The sequence below is a fragment of the Plectropomus leopardus genome, chromosome 10, assembly GCF_026936395.1.
Source record: "Plectropomus leopardus strain MGB_pleo_1.0 chromosome 10, ASM2693639v1, whole genome shotgun sequence".
NCBI lineage: Eukaryota > Metazoa > Chordata > Actinopteri > Perciformes > Serranidae > Plectropomus > Plectropomus leopardus.
In genome coordinates, this window is record NC_142185.1 from 27,115,100 (window position 1) to 27,132,877 (window position 17,778).

At 38.8% G+C, this 17,778-nt stretch overlaps 1 protein-coding gene across 2 annotated transcripts in view; it reads left to right on the plus strand.

The window, feature by feature from the left end:
- Positions 1 to 17,778, plus strand: part of tbc1d4 (TBC1 domain family, member 4) — a 48,310-nt gene that overhangs the window by 1,098 nt on the left and 29,434 nt on the right. For both annotated transcript variants that reach the window (XM_042494100.2, XM_042494103.2), the window contains exons 2-5: positions 13,767 to 13,895; positions 14,455 to 14,686; positions 14,822 to 15,066; positions 17,207 to 17,296. In XM_042494100.2, the coding sequence (XP_042350034.2) occupies positions 13,767 to 13,895; positions 14,455 to 14,686; positions 14,822 to 15,066; positions 17,207 to 17,296 (696 nt within the window). The remainder of the gene's footprint in view (positions 1 to 13,766; positions 13,896 to 14,454; positions 14,687 to 14,821; positions 15,067 to 17,206; positions 17,297 to 17,778) is intronic.

Sequence of the window (17,778 nt, forward strand, 5' to 3'; positions counted from 1 at the left end):
TTTGCTTGGGGGCCACTTTTGCAAAATGACAGGAGGCCAGGGGCCAGTGCCATTCTAGTATCTAAGAGACTTCAAGGATATTAGGACATTTCTAAGATTTTACGCTGTGTCTAGGATTTTAGGGCATATCTAGGAAATAAGGACATTTTCTATGATTTTAGGACGTTTCTAAGATTTCAGGACGTTTCTCGGATTTTAGGACGTTTTTAGTATTTTAAGACAGTAGGGGCTTTGCTAGGACCTCTATCAGTGGGTGCAGAAGATCCTCCACTGGCACTTTTTTGATAAACAAGCTCTATTTTGATGCAGTCTTATGCACTCTGGCACCTTATATATACCAAAAGTATAAAATAATTCCCATTGTAAATCACTTTATTTTTATTGTTAATTAGAATATGGTGGGAGGGCCATGCTGCACTCTATCAGGGGCCAGACTTGGCCCGTGGGCGTTAAGTTGAGTATCACTGCTTTGTAAAGAACAACAGATTGAGAGCATTATTAGTATAATCACACAATAATAAATATTATTTCTAAGTGGCATTTAGGTGAGTTTCTAGTGACCTCATACCAGTGGTGCTCCCAAACAGGGCCATGGCCCCCCTGATACAGTTGTCGTCCCCTCTCTTCCCCTTGCAAAATAATTAGAGGCTGAAATTTCTCATTTTGTAAGCTATTGCAAATATATTGGTATCTTGTAAAAGTAGACAACCTAACACCCAGGGCACACTGCATGCATGAGTAGTGGATGATGGCAACCTCGCTGAATTGCTGCAGCTCACACAGACAGCATTGTTACCTGTTACTATAACTTATGTATTTCCACAATTAAAAGCTGATACTCTACTAATTTATGGAGCTGTGCAAGCCACTGCATTTTCAACAGCACGGTCCAGTGTCAGAGGACTTTTATTTTGAACTGGTTGAGTAAAACAGATATACTTTTATTTCCTCATGTCTGGGACAAATTATTAGATATTTTAACTGTGGAGAACGGTGGTAAAATGTCAATATAATTGTCAAAATCCCATTGTCACTTTCTATTTTTACTGTAACTGCATGCATTGTGCAGAACAAAATCGTTGAGCCCCCCCACTCGCAATCAGTGTGACTGCTCTAAGCTGTCAACATGGGTGCAAAAAAGAAGAAAAAAGCAATAGGTTCTGCGATGCACATGCACTGGCCATGCTGGTAGGGTGTCCTAAGCATAAGGCACCCAGTGGTACTAACCATATCACAATAGCTTGTGGAGAAGAGGCTTAAAATACTCCTGATTTTGCAGAGGGAAAAACTGGCACGGCGACTTTCAGAGGGGTTCACTGAACTCTCACCATAGTCTATAAACATCAGATAATCAGTACGGTTGAAGAAAAAATCAATACGGCATAGTATCAAGATATTTTGTGTGTATCCTTTAATATTGTTTTTTTGTATTATAGAAATGATCAACATGACAAATACAAATTATCTTTTAGTAGCTTGCTAGAATAATAAAATGTATGGCTTTTCCAGTCCACCTGATACAGTTTGCTGCAATAAAAATAACTGAAGTGAGACAAACAGACTGAAAACTTTATCTTATTGAATGAAACAGATGCTAACAATGTTTTCCAATCAGGGACATAACTTTAAGTTTAAAAAAGATAATGCATAGCATTATATTGCAGTGTGTGATACTGCAATACTCAACATATCGCAACATATGTAAATTTGCAATAATGTATCATGATCCAAGTATTGTGATCATATCCTGGGGCATCTGGTGATTCCCAGCGCTAATAATTATTAATATTAACTGTAAATCAGAACCTAAAGTATATTAGTATGCAATTATGTAACTTCCTTAACAACAACAACAACAGTATAATAGAATTCCTAAAATTAATTTATGGCTTATGGTTTACGTGTGCCACCCCTATGAAAAAATACCTGGGCCACTGCCTCGTAGTGCTCAAAACTCCAGTTTAACAATATCAATCTCTTACTGTTGTGTTTTCGTGATATAATGATGTAATTGTCCTGAGGGTCCTTAATTGTAAATCGACGATGATGTCATAAACAGTGAGCTCCACCTGTGTAACTTTTATGATGGACTGAAACTACCTCTGAGCATAAACACCAGACAATGAATGTCCTGCAAAGCCTGAAATCTCCTTTAGGTGACAACTATGTCATTTAATCTCAAACACACAGTAGATTAGTCGATGGCCCAAACATGTTTGCTCTGGTATTAAGTATTTAGGCCACCGGGTCGGTGGGAATGATAAACAGAGCACCCTGGATTTTTGGCAAAGTTAATCCATCTCTGTACTTTTCCTCTTCACGGGATCAGACATGTTGCTGGTGACTGTAGTGTGACAACAACTGAATAGGCACACTATCGAGTCAGCACATTTACATGCTGATCAGCATGCCACTCTTGAGTAATAAACCGAAATGTGGTAAACAGTCCAAAATCAGGAACGTGGTAGTCAGTTCGACATCGAACATGCAATCGTGTTTTCTGGTCGTTGCTGAAATGCACTTTAGGTCAGAGTGCATGTGTAAGGGCTCACCCTCGTGGCACTGATGTGTTTGTTTGCTTGCGTGTGAGTGAGAGTTTGCAGTGGTGAATAAGAAGTGCTTAATACATCATTTTTTGTGTTTATATATGAATCATGTGGTCGTAGTTTTGTGCTAATGTCATTTTTCACCTGCTGCAGGCAGGGTTACTGCAGATCCTCAAAAAGTCTTAAAAAACATTGAATTAATTCTTCTGAAGGTAAGGCCTTAATTGGTATTAAAAGTTTTAAAACTGCTCAGACAGTGGAAATGGGATTTTTTTCTGACATTGCATTGTAAAATTAATATGTAACTGGTATTATTTTTTATATTTATAATAATAATAACAATTATAATTATTACTGTTGTTTTAGATATAATCTGTCAAATTCCCCTCGCATGAACGTCAACAAAAAGTCACGTTTTATGTCACAATAAATATTTTGGAAAAATTGTCCCAAATCAATTGATCGTCAATTTTGGTTAATGTAAAATTGGTGTTAAAGTTCATGATAAGTGTCATTAAAAAAGTCCTTAACAGTCTTAAATCTAACATGCCTTAAGCTGCAGGACAAACTGAAGTCTCACACTCCACCATGTTTCCCCAACGAACAAGGAAACCATCACAAATGATGTTCACACACAGATACGCTCACATTTTTGCATCGATCTCTGCGTTGTATCATGTTTCCTGTGGTATGTGCAGGCTGTTTGTCTGCTGGTGAAAGCTGAGAGCAGAGGAGGCAACACATTCGAGGTACTTCCGTGGTGTCTGGCCTCTGCTGGCATCCAAATGTTTGCAGCAGTCACTAAGGCATCTTGAACGTACCTCATTCAGCATTATTACGCAAGAAAAACTGGTTTGGCAGTCAGCGAGCTAGCAACACGTGCAAGGTGGACCATGTGGAATGCATGGGTTATTTTAGCAGTACACTGCTGCCGTGTACAAACACACTGCTGCAGTCTTTTTGAATCATCTGATAATTTTCCAAGTATTTCCTGGTTATTATACAGGCATTCTCATTGTGCTGCTGTAGATTTCCTCCTAGTCCTAGCTGAGTTTGAAGACATGATGATTCTTTGCTTTATTTTCAAGTGACAGGCATGTTTTTAATATCTGTTCTTAGCTGTAGACATGACACAGGGACATTGTGTAAAGCCTGAGGAAAGAGTCCTGGCCTCTACAAATATGATGTGAAAGGTTAAAATGAAGTGATGCTCATGATGTCTTGAGGGACGGAGAAGATTCAGTTTATTAGATTTTGTAGGCGTGGAAAAAGTTGAATGTAAAGAAATGCAAACAATGCATAAACGTAGAATGCCTCATTGCGTGTGTTCCTTTAGTTTGATAGGTTGGGTACTTAAAATCAAGTTTGACTCCCTCAACTTGAAATACAACTTCAGTCCTCACGTATAGAAACTTTTTAAACCATTTGTAATCGGTTATGCATAAGGTACAGCCTTTCTAAAATTTAAAGAGACGGTTCACCCCAGAATCTAAAATACTAGATGGTTTTCTCGAAATGATGACCCGGTTACTGAAGATAATCCACAGACGTTGTTGTGTGCAGTTTCATGTAGGAACTATTTTCTTTCTACCGAGCTACATCCACCAACTGTATCGCTGAGCAGAAGGAAATGTGCATCTACTCATGGCGGGCTCATCGTGCTCATGACAGAGCGAGATGTAAACATTAATCCTCGCCTGCAATGTTGCTAGTTCAGTGGTGCTAGGTGAACTAGCTGTAGCCCCTCCTGCACAGTGCTACAGTAAGTGGGTGTAGTGAAGTCTGGTAGAAAGAAAATAGTGCCTACATTTATTTATACATTTATTTATTTAAAAGAGACCATGTGCAGTTTAAAACATAAATGTTACCATTTTATGCACCGTACTAGATTATAGTTACGAGCTAATTTGCATCTGCAGTCCCTTGGCAGGTCAGAACAAAGACACAGCACAAAAACATAATAATATAAAGTTGTATTTAAAAAAACGAGAGAAAACCCCCCACACAAGACAAAATACCCACAGGAAACTGCTCACAACAAGGTCTGTGGATTATCTTGATTAGGGCTGCCCAAAAGTGGGGCCTGCGGGCTAGAGTCAGCCCACCATGAGGTTTGATTTGGCCCACTAGATGTTTCTAGCAAAAAAAAAAAGTAAATTCATTTTTAAGAAAACATAATAAAAAATGCTGTTTATGTGGTTTTATAAATTTTATAAAAGTATTTTTAAAATTTTGTATGCTGTATTTTTGTGAGGTAAAAATGCTGTTAAAATATGGAGGGTCCCTAGTTCTTCTGAATTATTTTTTATGATGTGAGCATGGCGAGCAGAGTAAATAGGCAAAAAACAGCTTGCACTCTGCAGTTCTCCAGTTATCACTTATTTATTGACGTTTCGAGCAAGACTGCTCTTCACCTGACTGATGAAGAGCGGTCTTGCTCGAAACGTCTCTTTTGGTGCATTAAATAAGTGATAACTGGCGCCCTGCAGTGTGCAAGCCAGTTTTTGCCATTTTTCTTTTTACTTATGTTTGGTTCAGCACGTGCTCCAAGTTTGGATTGGATGTGCGTGCATATTGTGTACACGGCGAGCAGAGGGACACTTTAACGCAGACTTTGGTGCAAGTGAAGTAAGAAAAAATGGAGACCCAGAGACAGGAGCACACGGAAAAATCAATTTCAGTTAAGTGAAATAGGATCCGAGTAGCATTTTGCACCTTTACATTACTGCGCAATAAGTATGTGCTTTACACCTGTAATCCGCAATGAACTATCAGTTTTGGCCCATCAAGGGAAAAAGTTCAAAGAGACATTGCTGTTGAGTTTTTCAAATGTATTTTTTTGGCACTTTGAGCACAGCATGCTGAGCGCCGTCTAGTTCCAAAATTTGGAGAGAATGCAGACATCTTTACAGCTGATAGCTCGAACACTCAACGACTCACACCAAAATGATCTAGACTGATAAATGGCACGACAGGTACGAGGTAGAATGTGTATTTTGGGGGTCAACTGTCCCTTTAACTCCTTAACAGGCATTGTTACTACTCGGTAGACATTTTTTGCAATCAAATTGCATCACTAAAATCTTGGCAAAACCCAATTTAATTTCATACAGATGTTTATACATAATGCATTTTAGTATTTTCATTATACTATAATTTTATTCATTTTCAGTTTTATTATATTGTACTATTTGTTTTTGTTTTTCTATGGTACATTAAAAAATGTTACTAAATGTATTATTAAATTTATTTATTTTTTGTATTTCTATTATTTATTTGATTAAGTTATTTCTTTTTTTATTTTTTTATTATAGAATATTGACTCCTTTTTTACCATAAGTTCTATGCAGACTTTTTTTTTCACTAGATTCATTTTTATTCGCATTTATATATTCTCTTATTTATTTTTATGTTTATTTTATGACATCACTTTTTTTCAGATTTCTATTATATTACATTGCCTTTTGCACTTCTTACAATGCATTATACAAGGGAAAAAATCTTAATAGTTTGATGCATTTTGTTAACATAATCTGCAATCTATAATGTTCTATACATTTTTGCAAAGATATTTCTTAGTGTGACTGTTTAAGGGTTAAGGCTTACTCAGTCATCTTTAGACTCTTGATTGATGTATCCATGGCAACAGCCTATAATATTTTGCCAGCCACTATCATTCAGAGTTTAAATGTAACGTTTTACCTGGCTCAGAGTCTTAGATACTCATTTATGCCCTCTGTCAGACTCTCACGGCAGCAAATTTAATACTGGCTCAACTCATCCCTGTTGGGCCGTTATCAAACCAGCAACAGGCAGTCAGAGCCTGCACAGTGTTAGAGCACAGGCCTGTGTGTGTTTGCACCTCTGCTCTCACTTGGAACTGGACCACAGTGGAATCTCTCACTGGATGACCCTCTGCTGTCGTGTGAGCGGCGGTCATTATTCAGCAACACGTAGTGAGAGTGGGACGCACTCATGAGCCAAGTCGGGGCAAGAGTGACATACTTGACCACACTATAAAAGTCTAAATCAGCATCAAGGAGTCAGAATCAGAATAAGATTTATTGCCGAGTCACTTGAAAGGATTTTGCTTTCATAGGTGGTGCATAAAATAAACATTGGGTGGAAATGTTTCAGAATGAGAAAGCTGTTCAGTGCTGGCAGTTAAGCAGACAATGGCAAGCAGGCAAGAAAAGGACAATGATGACATTCACTGTTTTTGTTTTGTGTCAGTCACAAGCTGCTGAAATGAATCAAATCAGAATTGTACCGTGGCGGACTTTGTGATATCAGCAAATATCATATAGTCCAAAGGATCAATATACAATCCCCACACAAAAAAGTATGGATGCTGTCTAAAACATAAATAAAAACAGAATACAAATATTTGCAAATCTATTTCAACCAACATTAATTTGAACATAGTACAATAACAAAATATTTAAAGTTCATATGTGGTTGTTTTTTGTTGATATACTTGCCTGCAACGTGTCAAAAATGTTGTGACAGGAGCGTGTTTACCACCGTTTTATATCGCCTTTTCTTTTGATATCACTAAGAAAGGATTTTGGAACTAAGTACATTAATTGTTGAAGTTTTCAAAGTGAAATTTTTCTCTCAAGATTCACAAGCGGGCACCTGAAAATCCTCAGGACTTTTTAAAAATAAATCATTTAAAAGGATCCCCATCGATGCCAATGATACCAGCTAAGATTTAAAGACTATTTGTTGAAGATAGCACCAAAATCTCATCTGAACATTGTGAGAGGTTAGTTTCTTTATACAGAAAGCGTCTTGAAGCTGACTTTGCAAACAAAGACTTCTCTAAGTATTATATAAATTTCACTTTAGCGCGTTCAGTACGTTTTCCCTGTATCATTACACTTCATTGTTCATAACCTTTATGGATTGAAATGAAATGATGTCTTTGTGTTGTTTAATCAAGTTAATATTAAAGTCTCATCTAAATTTCGTGTGAATAGTTGGTTGGAAATATGTTTAATGAAAAAAATAGGCAGAAAACAATAGATCATAGGCACAGTGTGAGAGTAGACATGTTCTAATAGAGAAATGACTGCTTCTGAATTTTTTTAACTGAAAATAGCAGGCAGTTTCCTTACACATGGCATGGATCTTCCATGGAAAGATTATTTTTGCAACAAAAGTCAAAGAGACCATGTGAATGAAAGTAAAAGAAAAGTCAGTGATCAGTTCTGACATGAGCTTTTCTGCCCACGTTAAGGTGACACCGGAGCCTCTGTTTTGCTTTGTTTTGACTTGGGACATGAACTTTGTACGGTGCCCAGTTTTTCCTAAGGGAGATGGAAAAGCACTGGCACGACGTCATCGCTGCTGTGAGAACAGAAAGGTGCCTTTGAAACCAACCCTCAGAGAGCTCCAGCCGCACAAAGACAGATGTTTAAAGCAGCAGTATTTATCCAGGGCCGAAGCTCTGTTAACAAGCAGCAGTCTTATTTGTCTTGTTGGGCTAAACTGGTTTTTTTTTAAATTTTGAGGTTGTAAACGTGTGTGTGTGTGTGTGTGTGTGTGTGTGTGTGTGTGTGTGTGTGTGTATATACACACACACATATACATACATATATATATACATACACACATATATATACACATATATATATGTTAACATGATAACAATTAATCGACGATTGATTACTTGATTAACAAATTTAATTGATTAATTGATGTCAAAGTGTATGCACTTGTATGTGAGTGTATGTTGCTGTGAGCTTTGATTTAGGAAAAAACACATATGATATTTGAAATAAGTAACATTATTAAGAGTATATGTTTAAATAATGATTAATCAATTGTCATATATATATATATATACATATATATATATATATATATATATATATATATATATATATATATATATACACACACACACACACTATGAAAATAAAATGTTTAGATTAGATATAGGGTGTATATGTGTATGCCAGCATATATATGACAAGCCTTGGTTTTCTTTATGTGAGTTTTTGATAATAATTTAATTATATATGAAAGGGGCATTTTTTCTTTTTTGTTATTCATACATTTTTAACTACTGTTTTTGTTGTTTTTTTACATTTTGAAATTAAGACATGAATCAGTTGATATATCGTATTAAGTTAAGCTGTGACTGGATTTTAAAGTCTTTTGATTATTTTTAGTTAAATAAGCGTGTAGTTTTGTATTGCTTCTGTTCTGACATGGAAAATGATCTTTCATGCCTGTCTTCTTTCATCCTTATCTTGTATTGACACAAAGATAACCTGTGTGCCTCTAAAAGAAGTCTAATTAGGCCTAATTGTGGATGATGTGAGCATGGCGGTTTGGCTTAATGGTGCTGATAAGGTCAACAGAACCATGTGCCAGCCTCTGTTTGATCAGATATTATTAGTTCCTATTGTATGGAGGTTTGACACTACATAAGCCACGCACAGAGAGTGCTCAGGACTCCACCAGCTCACAGGGGACAATCCTCGTGTTTGTTTTCTCCTAAGCTCTAAAGCTGCTGCCGTTTATGTAGACAGGCTTTGGATCACAGCCAGTGTCACTGATATTGTTCGATAAAGCCAGGCAATGATGGGTGAAGGTTAGATGTAAAACCCAGTTTGAAGTACCGTCGGAGTGGTGTTTGAAGAGATTTCTACCGCGGTTTTCCCCGATTCCCTCTTTGCTCTCTGCCTGTCTGTTCCTGTCTCCACCCAAGAAATGAGCACCTTTCCTGGCTCTCTATTGGACTGACTACAAATTATTAATCAGATCAAATGCTGCGATGGTGTCATCTTACTCATGTATAATCCAGCAGTGCCTTTAAATGTTAAGACGGCGCTGTTTTTTTTTCCGACGCGGGCCTCATGGCGTGACAGAACAGACAGTGCAGTTGTGATTCTCAGCCACCAAGGCCTCTGAATTACCTTCACCTCATAGTGTCAGCGCTGTCTTTGCCAATGTTTTTTTTCCCACGGAGGAAGCCAGTTTGATTTCACATGCTGTTTTGTTCACCCTTGATAAAATAGGGTGACATCTTTAAGGTTATTTTCTGTATATTTATGTGCAGACATTCATTTTCATAGCTTTAAGTTAGCAGGGATCTCAAATTTAGAGCTGCACTGATTAACTGAATAGCTGACAAGAATTAATTCATCCCCAACTAATATGATAATTGATTAATCACTTTGAGTAGTTTTTTAAGAAATAAAAGTTTAAGAATCTCTGGTTCCAGTTTTTCCCACAGCCCTTTTTACACAGAGATTGCACATTAGGGCCGCTACGAAGACACTTCATTACACTATCTCTGCCTTTTTTACTCAGAACCAAACGACGGCCTCGTAGTGTTTGATTTTAGATAGCATGCTGGCATCATGGAAGCAAAAGAGGCGTCATGGACGTGAAGTGTTACACAACAGCACTGGCCTCTTGTGTGACATATAACATGCATGTTGTCAGTGCTTTCTAAACAATAACAATTTAGTAGTTATTGATCTGCAAACTTTATTTTGCATGTGGTTTCTCCTCTTTAAATTCTGCCATTTTTGCAGGTCCTTGAACACAGCACAAGCAGAAGTTGTCACGAGTTCTCTTGTTTTTTTTGTCAGCAGCAGAGATTTGAGGAGTTTGACTTATTGCGTGGATAACTGATCTTCTGACTTCATCAGAGCTGATCAGATAGAAAGCAAACTTTTAGATCCAACACAGTGAACTGTCAAGTTTCACTTTCACAGTGCCTCTAACTCTACTGCTCCATCTGTGCACAGAGTACACTCTGCGCTCCCAGTGCAATGAATAAATAAAGGTATTTATATTCTAATAGTGCTCCTATTGAACGGTCCAGCTCCAAAAATATAAAATCAATACACGCTGACAGATGTTTTAATGGTGGCGGGCTGCCACAAATCAATGAATATATGGGAAACCCTGGGTTAAATGAAAAACGGTTAAGGTGAGGTCAGATTAAGGCTACAAGAGGCTTTGGTGTAAACTATACTTTTAAAGGATTTGCCATCAAAACCATGTTTGGTTAATTTAATACTAGAGTAAGGGTTACATCTCATTACTCACAAGGTTATTCACATCTGCATGTATTATGAATACAGTGGATTATCACTATCTTTGACTTCATAGCTGCTAACTGCTGCTAGCTACTTTTTTAAAATCCTGCCAATTGGTAGAAAGCATAACCTGTTGTCAAAACGTCAAACCTGTCTTGTCCTGCCAGTTGTCCCTTTAACACAGACGTCGATTTGGCGCTGTTACTTCTCACACAACTCTGTCCCAGCTCTCCAGTGATTGTACCTTTTAGAAAGAATGGCGAGGCGGCATAACCGTGCAACATACCTGCCTTGAGTAGGCAGTGCTGAAGGGTTTTATGACAGTAAACTGAATATCTTTCAGTTGTGGACAAAAAAAGATATTTCATGATTTCATCTTGGACTTTTGGAAATACTGATCAACATTTTCCCACATTTTATACATGAACAACAAATTGATAAATCAATAAAATAATCGACAGATAAATCAACACCGAAAGTTATCGTTAGTTGCAGCTTTACTCAAAGGATTCTTTGAAAGTTTTCAAGGATTTCAGAAAAATAAACCAGCTGACAGCCAGAAAATAAATTACACAGGTCAGGCTTGTTGGAGTGAACAGATGGCTGAGTATATATGACCATCCACCCACCACCTGCCTTCTTCCCCGTCTCCATGCAGCCCTTTGTCACCAGCCACGCACAGCTCAACCCTCGGGAAGGCGGGCGCTTGGAAAATGGGCTTTTAAAATAGCTCATGTAGCAACAGGAGCAATATGGCAGACAAGTATTTGATCTCTGTGTCTCATACATAAACTTGCCTCCATGAAAAGCAGGGATACACTCTCCCAGGATGTTTTATTTTATTTACAATTATTCCTTCCCTATTTGCCCGCCCTCCCCCTTCTGTCCTGTTGTCCTGGTCACACCTCTGAAGTTTGACTGATGTGTTTTGTTGCATAACTTCCCCCGCTGGTCTACATAATACATATGTTTGCTCAACAGTCAGTTGGCATCTGTTATCAGATACAGTTGGATTTGTGTGCAGTGTGTGGAGCCACTGTTTGTTTTGGAGCTCACTGTTGTCTTAAACGGGTGTTTGGCCGACCTTGGCTGTGGCCTGGTTTTATGCACTCTCGCTTTTTAGAGCCAGAACTCAGAGGCTGTCACTCCTGTTGTGTCTGCTGAAATTATTGTAATCTCAACTGTAAAATTGTCTCATGACTGAATGATGCAATGGCTTCAAATTCCCAAGTACTACTTAAGAGCGAGCTTTGACAGACTTACATTTTCTGTCTTGACTTGTTTAGGTTTTTTTTTTACTAGATGCAAGTTACCAAAACAGATTTCCTGCTTGGATGGCACAACCCATTCCTGCAGGAGTTGAACAGGGTGCATGTGCCAAACACGGCGGAGCAGAAACAGGCTCAGCGACCTTCAAGTCTCTGATTTCCTCCAGCCCTTTTGTTTTGTCGTCTGTCCTACAGAGAGTGTTTCCTGTCCCCTCCCCTACTTTTGTTATGGGTGCAGTGTTTGGTCTGTCTGTTGTTGACTAGCCCAAGTTATTTAAAGTCACAACACGAAGTCTGGTCAAGTTATTTGTTAATCAAAGCAAGTTTTTTGAATGAGCAGCGACAGTCAGTGAAAAAAAAAAATTAATTTGTTCTATGTTCACTTCTTTGTATGCTGTGAATGTAAGTTGAATAATTTTTGTTACCATATAAAATACAAACAAGTCACAAACAGTGTCTTTTGAGATCGTAGGGTTATTGCATTTGATGTTATTTGTGCAGCGCCCGTTCAAACATGCCCTCTTGAAATGGGCCGAATGCTCGACCTCCAATATTGCTGCTTGCCTCTTTCTCAAAAACCACTCATGCAAAGGGCCATAAACAGCTATAGATTTATTATGATTTTAGATATGAAAAATATGAAATTATGTTACTATCCTGACTCCTTTGACTCTGAAATAACAAAATAAAGGCCGCCAAAGCAAAGAGTTGCACCAATGTAACTCATGGTATACTAATTACTTACTTGCACGCTTACTTCAGAGGAAAACATCGCACTACTACATTTACCTTACAGAGACATATTGCTGTTGACATGCAGGAGTTTGAGTCGTGGGATGAATAACTGATCTGTTGATTGATGGATGACAGGAGCGGCTGCTGCAGAGGGTGAAGCAAACTTTTAGACCCAGCATAATGTATGGTTTAGTGTCACTTTCACTGCGCCTGCTGTTCTGCTGCTCCGTCCGTACCCAGAGTGCACTCTACACGCCGAGAGGTGCAAGGAATCCCCAAACAGTGTATATATTACAACAGTGCTCCTAATGAAAGGTCCAGCTCCAAAATTATGAAATCAATATGTGGCGGTAGATGCTGCAATCGTGGTGGGTATTAAAATTTGTACTATTTGCAGTTGATAGTTTAACATCTTTTACCACTGCCAACATCAAGATTCTCAGTTTGAGAAAGGGTAGAAAGTAAAGCAAGAATGCGTTTGCCAGGTATCCCTAAATATCTGATTCTGCCCCTGAAAAACATTTAAGTTGCAGCTACTATACAAATAGTGGCCAATTTCCAAATATGTGTATTTTGTGATTGCTTTAACCACTGCAGTCATGACAGAGACTATGGATTTAAAGAGCAGAAGTATTTTTGCAGGCGACAACATAATTAGTGTCATAAATTATTCCAGTGTAAAGGCAAATAAAAACACACCCAAGTTCAAGCTACTCACGGCAGAAACACCAGTGAAATACACTAAATGAGACATGCTTGACTCTCTGTAGAGCCCTGAAGCCCACTGCTCACAGACCAACAGAGCGCTGTTTGCTTGTTTATTCAAAGGTAATTCATATAAAATGCGCTGCATGTCAGAATTGCACCAAATGTCATATTGCACGTCCTTGCGTCCACAGCAATACACACATTAAGTGTGAAGTGCTTGAATGGCTCTTGAGATATGTGGAGGACAGACAGACGGGGATTCCTTGCTTTGCAGTTAGGTTGTGTGTCCTTTTTGGTTGTTTTATTCTCATGTTGTTCAGCTGCAGGAAGAGCTGCAGAGAAAACCTGCTCTTGCTTCTGTTTCCAGGTCACCTCCTTTTCTCTTTTGTTGTGGATTTCCTCTTCTCATTCATCATGTCCCTTTGGTCCACTTTCCTTTCTTTCAGGTCCCTGAGGTGATCAGCAGCATTCGCCAAGTGTCCAAATCCGCCCTAAAGGAAGACGTCAAGCCCAAACAGGAAGCTGACGAGGCCTTTTACAACTCCCAGAAGTTTGAAGTGCTTTACTGCGGCAAGGTAGAATTTAATGTGCCCCCCAAAAATAAATTGTTTTTATTCTATCAGGTAATTATGTTAACCCTTTGAAACCTGGATTGACATCACACCTTTCAAAATTATTTAAACCTTCGAATCCCGAGCTAATTGGATTGATTTCTTTAAAAAAAAAATAACATGGATTTTAAAAAAGAGAAAATGAGCAACTTGGTAAAGATCTCCCGCAAGTTGCAAGAAATTTGTTGATTTAGATTTTTTTTTAAAAGATAGTAAAATATTTCCAGATAACTATATTTATAATTATCACAACTACATATATTTAAAATTAATTAAAATTGTTATATTTTAAGCACTTTAAGTTAATTTATTTACGATTTCAGGTAAACTTTTCTTTTTCTTCTCTTTGTTTCTTTGTTTTTGTTTATTTTTCAGGTAATTTTCAAGTATTCTTCACTGATTTCCTGTTCATTTTGCAATCATTTCTTTTTTCTTGTCTTTTTTTCATATTTTTTTTAAAAAGAAATCAAACTTACTTGCCCATGTTTCAAAGTGTTAATGCTGCTGCATTTTAAAAATCCAGGTGACAGTTCTGCACAAAAAGGCTCCAGCCACCCTCATCGATGACTGCATCGATAAGTTTCGTCAGCATGAGGTCGAGCGCAAGCGTCTTCGACTGCTCAACGGCCAGCGAGGGTCCACAGACAGCCCCCCTGTGGAGTTCCTCATTGGAGGAGATGGAGACCCGCTGTCCTCTGCTCTGAATGAGAGTATTGAAGACCCTGATGGCCTTATAGTGGAGGACATGGCTGGAGGTAGGAGCCTGTATGCAGGTTTAGGACTTAGCGTTAGCTCTTTTATTGATGTAGTGGCTCAGTACACCAGAGTAGCATCTAAAAGTTCCAGGTGTGTTCATCTAAATAAGTGTATCTTTGCTGTTTGTGTTTCAGGTAAAGGCTTGTGTAGCAGTGCCAGTCAGAGCAGTCTGCGAGGAGCGTTTCCCGAGTGCATCCTGGAGGATTCTGGTTTTGAGGAGCCTCAAGAGTTCCGGACACGCTGCAGCAGCCTGGCGGGGAGTCTGCAGAGGAAGCCAGGGGAGGGCGTCATCATGGGTCCCACACGGCGCAGACACTCGAGCGCACCAAACCACGTTCAGCCGTCTGATTCAGAGAAGAACCGCACCATGCTCTTCCAGGTAGAGCAAATTTCATATTCAATCAATCATTAATTTTTTCACATGGAATTATACAAGGTACAAATCCACTGAAATGCAATCCCATCAGCCCCTCAAACTTGTGCACTATAATTCAGTCCATTTTGCTTCATATTGATGGCTGCTGCTTTATGATTGTCCATGTTTCCGGACGGTTCTGGTAATCCATGGAGGCTGTTTGTAGAGTGATTTAACTGTCCACACATCTGGACCTCAACAACAAGACGGCCACATTGTCACTCAAACACAGCAACACTGCCATTAGCAGTGATCCAGCAGCACCTGACATTCCCAGCAGCACACCAGTACTTATTCACCATAAAGCACAAAACTCATCTCCTTCCCTTGCCAGTCCTCTGCTCCTCCACATCGGCAAATAGAAAGAGAGTCACCGAGTTGAATGGCGTCATCCTGGATTTTGCCAGGTTTCGGTGAATCAAAGAATAATACACTTGCTGATGTGGCGTTGGCGAGTTTGTCCTTTTTTTTTTTTTTTACGCCTCTACAGTGGCTAGCAGGATGCTAGTTCAGCCGGTGCTCATTCTTCTCCAACCTTTCCTCGATGTGTACTGATGTTTACATTTGAAAATCTTGGCCTGGTTTGTGCTACTCAGATTGGGCGGTTCATCAGTAGAGACAGGTAGAAAGAAGAGGTCATCAGCAGGTGGTTGTATTTGAGTGATTTGTATCTTTTTAAATGTTTGCTCTATTTACCACACAAACTTCATCACGGCCTCATTAGGTTCTGTAAACGTACGGGACAATTTACAAAAATACGTCCAGATTTTTTAAAAAGTACTTCGAATACTTGCGTTTTTTTTCTTAAGCAAGTTTTCCAGTACTTTAACTCAGTAAGTAATTTGACCCAGCAACTTTCACTTGTATTGGAGTATTATTTGAGCAGGAGTATCTGTACTTCACTTGATTAATAGAGTTGTGTACTTTGTCCACCACTGCCGATGAGTAACTCTGAGCCACACGCCGCCACTATGCAACACCAACCACAAAAAGCTCCACCAAGACTTGCAAAATTGACTTAAAAGCCTAAATTTAGCACAAATTTAGAAAGAGCTGACAGAGAGGCAACTAGAAACATCCACATTTAAGTTGCGGTATGCCACAATATATAATGCAATAATATGCAATAATTCTGTTGACTTCCAGGAAAACTGATGTGTTGCTTTCAGAGTGATCATATCAGCTCAGAGGTTTCTTATCTGTGTCTCCGGCTGATTGTAGCTGCTCTTCCGTTGGTAGGACATTGAAAAGCTTTATCTTAAAACCTGCAGCTCACCATGGCCAAGGGATATATTTAATTTGATTTGCAGTCATCAGCTGTAAACTGAAAGGAATAAATACTATATGTGATTATAGTGGACAGTTGTGCTGACTTCCAGTAATATTTTATACTATTTTTGGATTTTCTCCAAAACTGCAGTGGTAGGTGGGTGTATTGGGCTGATCTGTACATATACTGATTTGTGAATGAGATGAATGGATGTTTTTTTTTCACTTGACTCCATCTTTCACACCAGAAAACCAAATGCTTGCTTGCCTCATACCGTTTGTCATTGACACCCTCTCTGCATTTAGGCCCGAGCTTCTTGCTTCTACAAATCATTTTTTATGTGGTTGGCAGTTATAACGCTGCGACTGGCTCAGGCCCGAGTTACCGCTTCAGTTAGAAAAGCCGTAACTCCTGAGGAGAATTTGTGAGTGTAGCGCTACTACTGTGTAAAAACGTGGAGGCCGGCGTTTTGTGAAAAAGCATTCGAGCTGCAGAGTGAGCCAGCTGCCATTCCTCACACACCATGCCCATTTCCTCATGAGGCTAATTTTAAAAACTAGAGCACAACGCTCAATATGATACTCGTCATAGCAGTCAATTATGGGAAAAATCGTTGGTGCAGACATGTTGACCTCGATTTGGAGAGTGCGCGAGTTTGTTTATGTATGTCATTGAACGGGTCTCCGAATAGTCCGAGTCCTTGTCATGAGATACTTGACACTGAGATTGTCTTTGCATTAAATTATACCCACGACATCATTGTTTTGCCTGAGTGCTTTTTTGTGTGTTTGTGCATGAATCTGTCTGACCATAATACACCTTTGTGTTTCACAGGTCGGGCGTTTTGAAGTAAATCTCATAAGTCCAGACAGTAAGACAGTGGTGCTGGAGAAGAATTTCAAAGACATCTCATCCTGCTGTCAGGTTGGTTTATTTTTACTTTCTGTATTAACATTAAAAGCCTCTCTTTTCTGTCTCGGCTTCAGTCCTTGCGATGAGATAAGCTCAGAATAATTTTCTGCACTTCTTCTTTAGACACCAAATGCATTACTGCCTGTTTTGACACCACAACAGGCCTCCTTTTTTCAGTCTATAATTTGATGGAAAATGTCGAAATGATCTTTTTTTTTTTTTTGCTGCCTGATTTAATTCGGGTTCTTCAAATAGTCATCTTGCATTTAAGGGTAACTTTGGTATTTTTCAAACTAGACGCTGTTTTCCCATATTTATGTTTCTAAGTGACTAATGGAGACAACATTTTTTAAAATTGCTCAAGTATTTAGCAAAAAAGGCAGCAGCTGGCAGCCTTCGCCATCGCAAAACCTGCCAGACTTTGTGTGGATAAACAGTAACTTTATTATGTTTAGAGCAGCATATTTTCACATTTAATCAGGTGAATTAGGGTT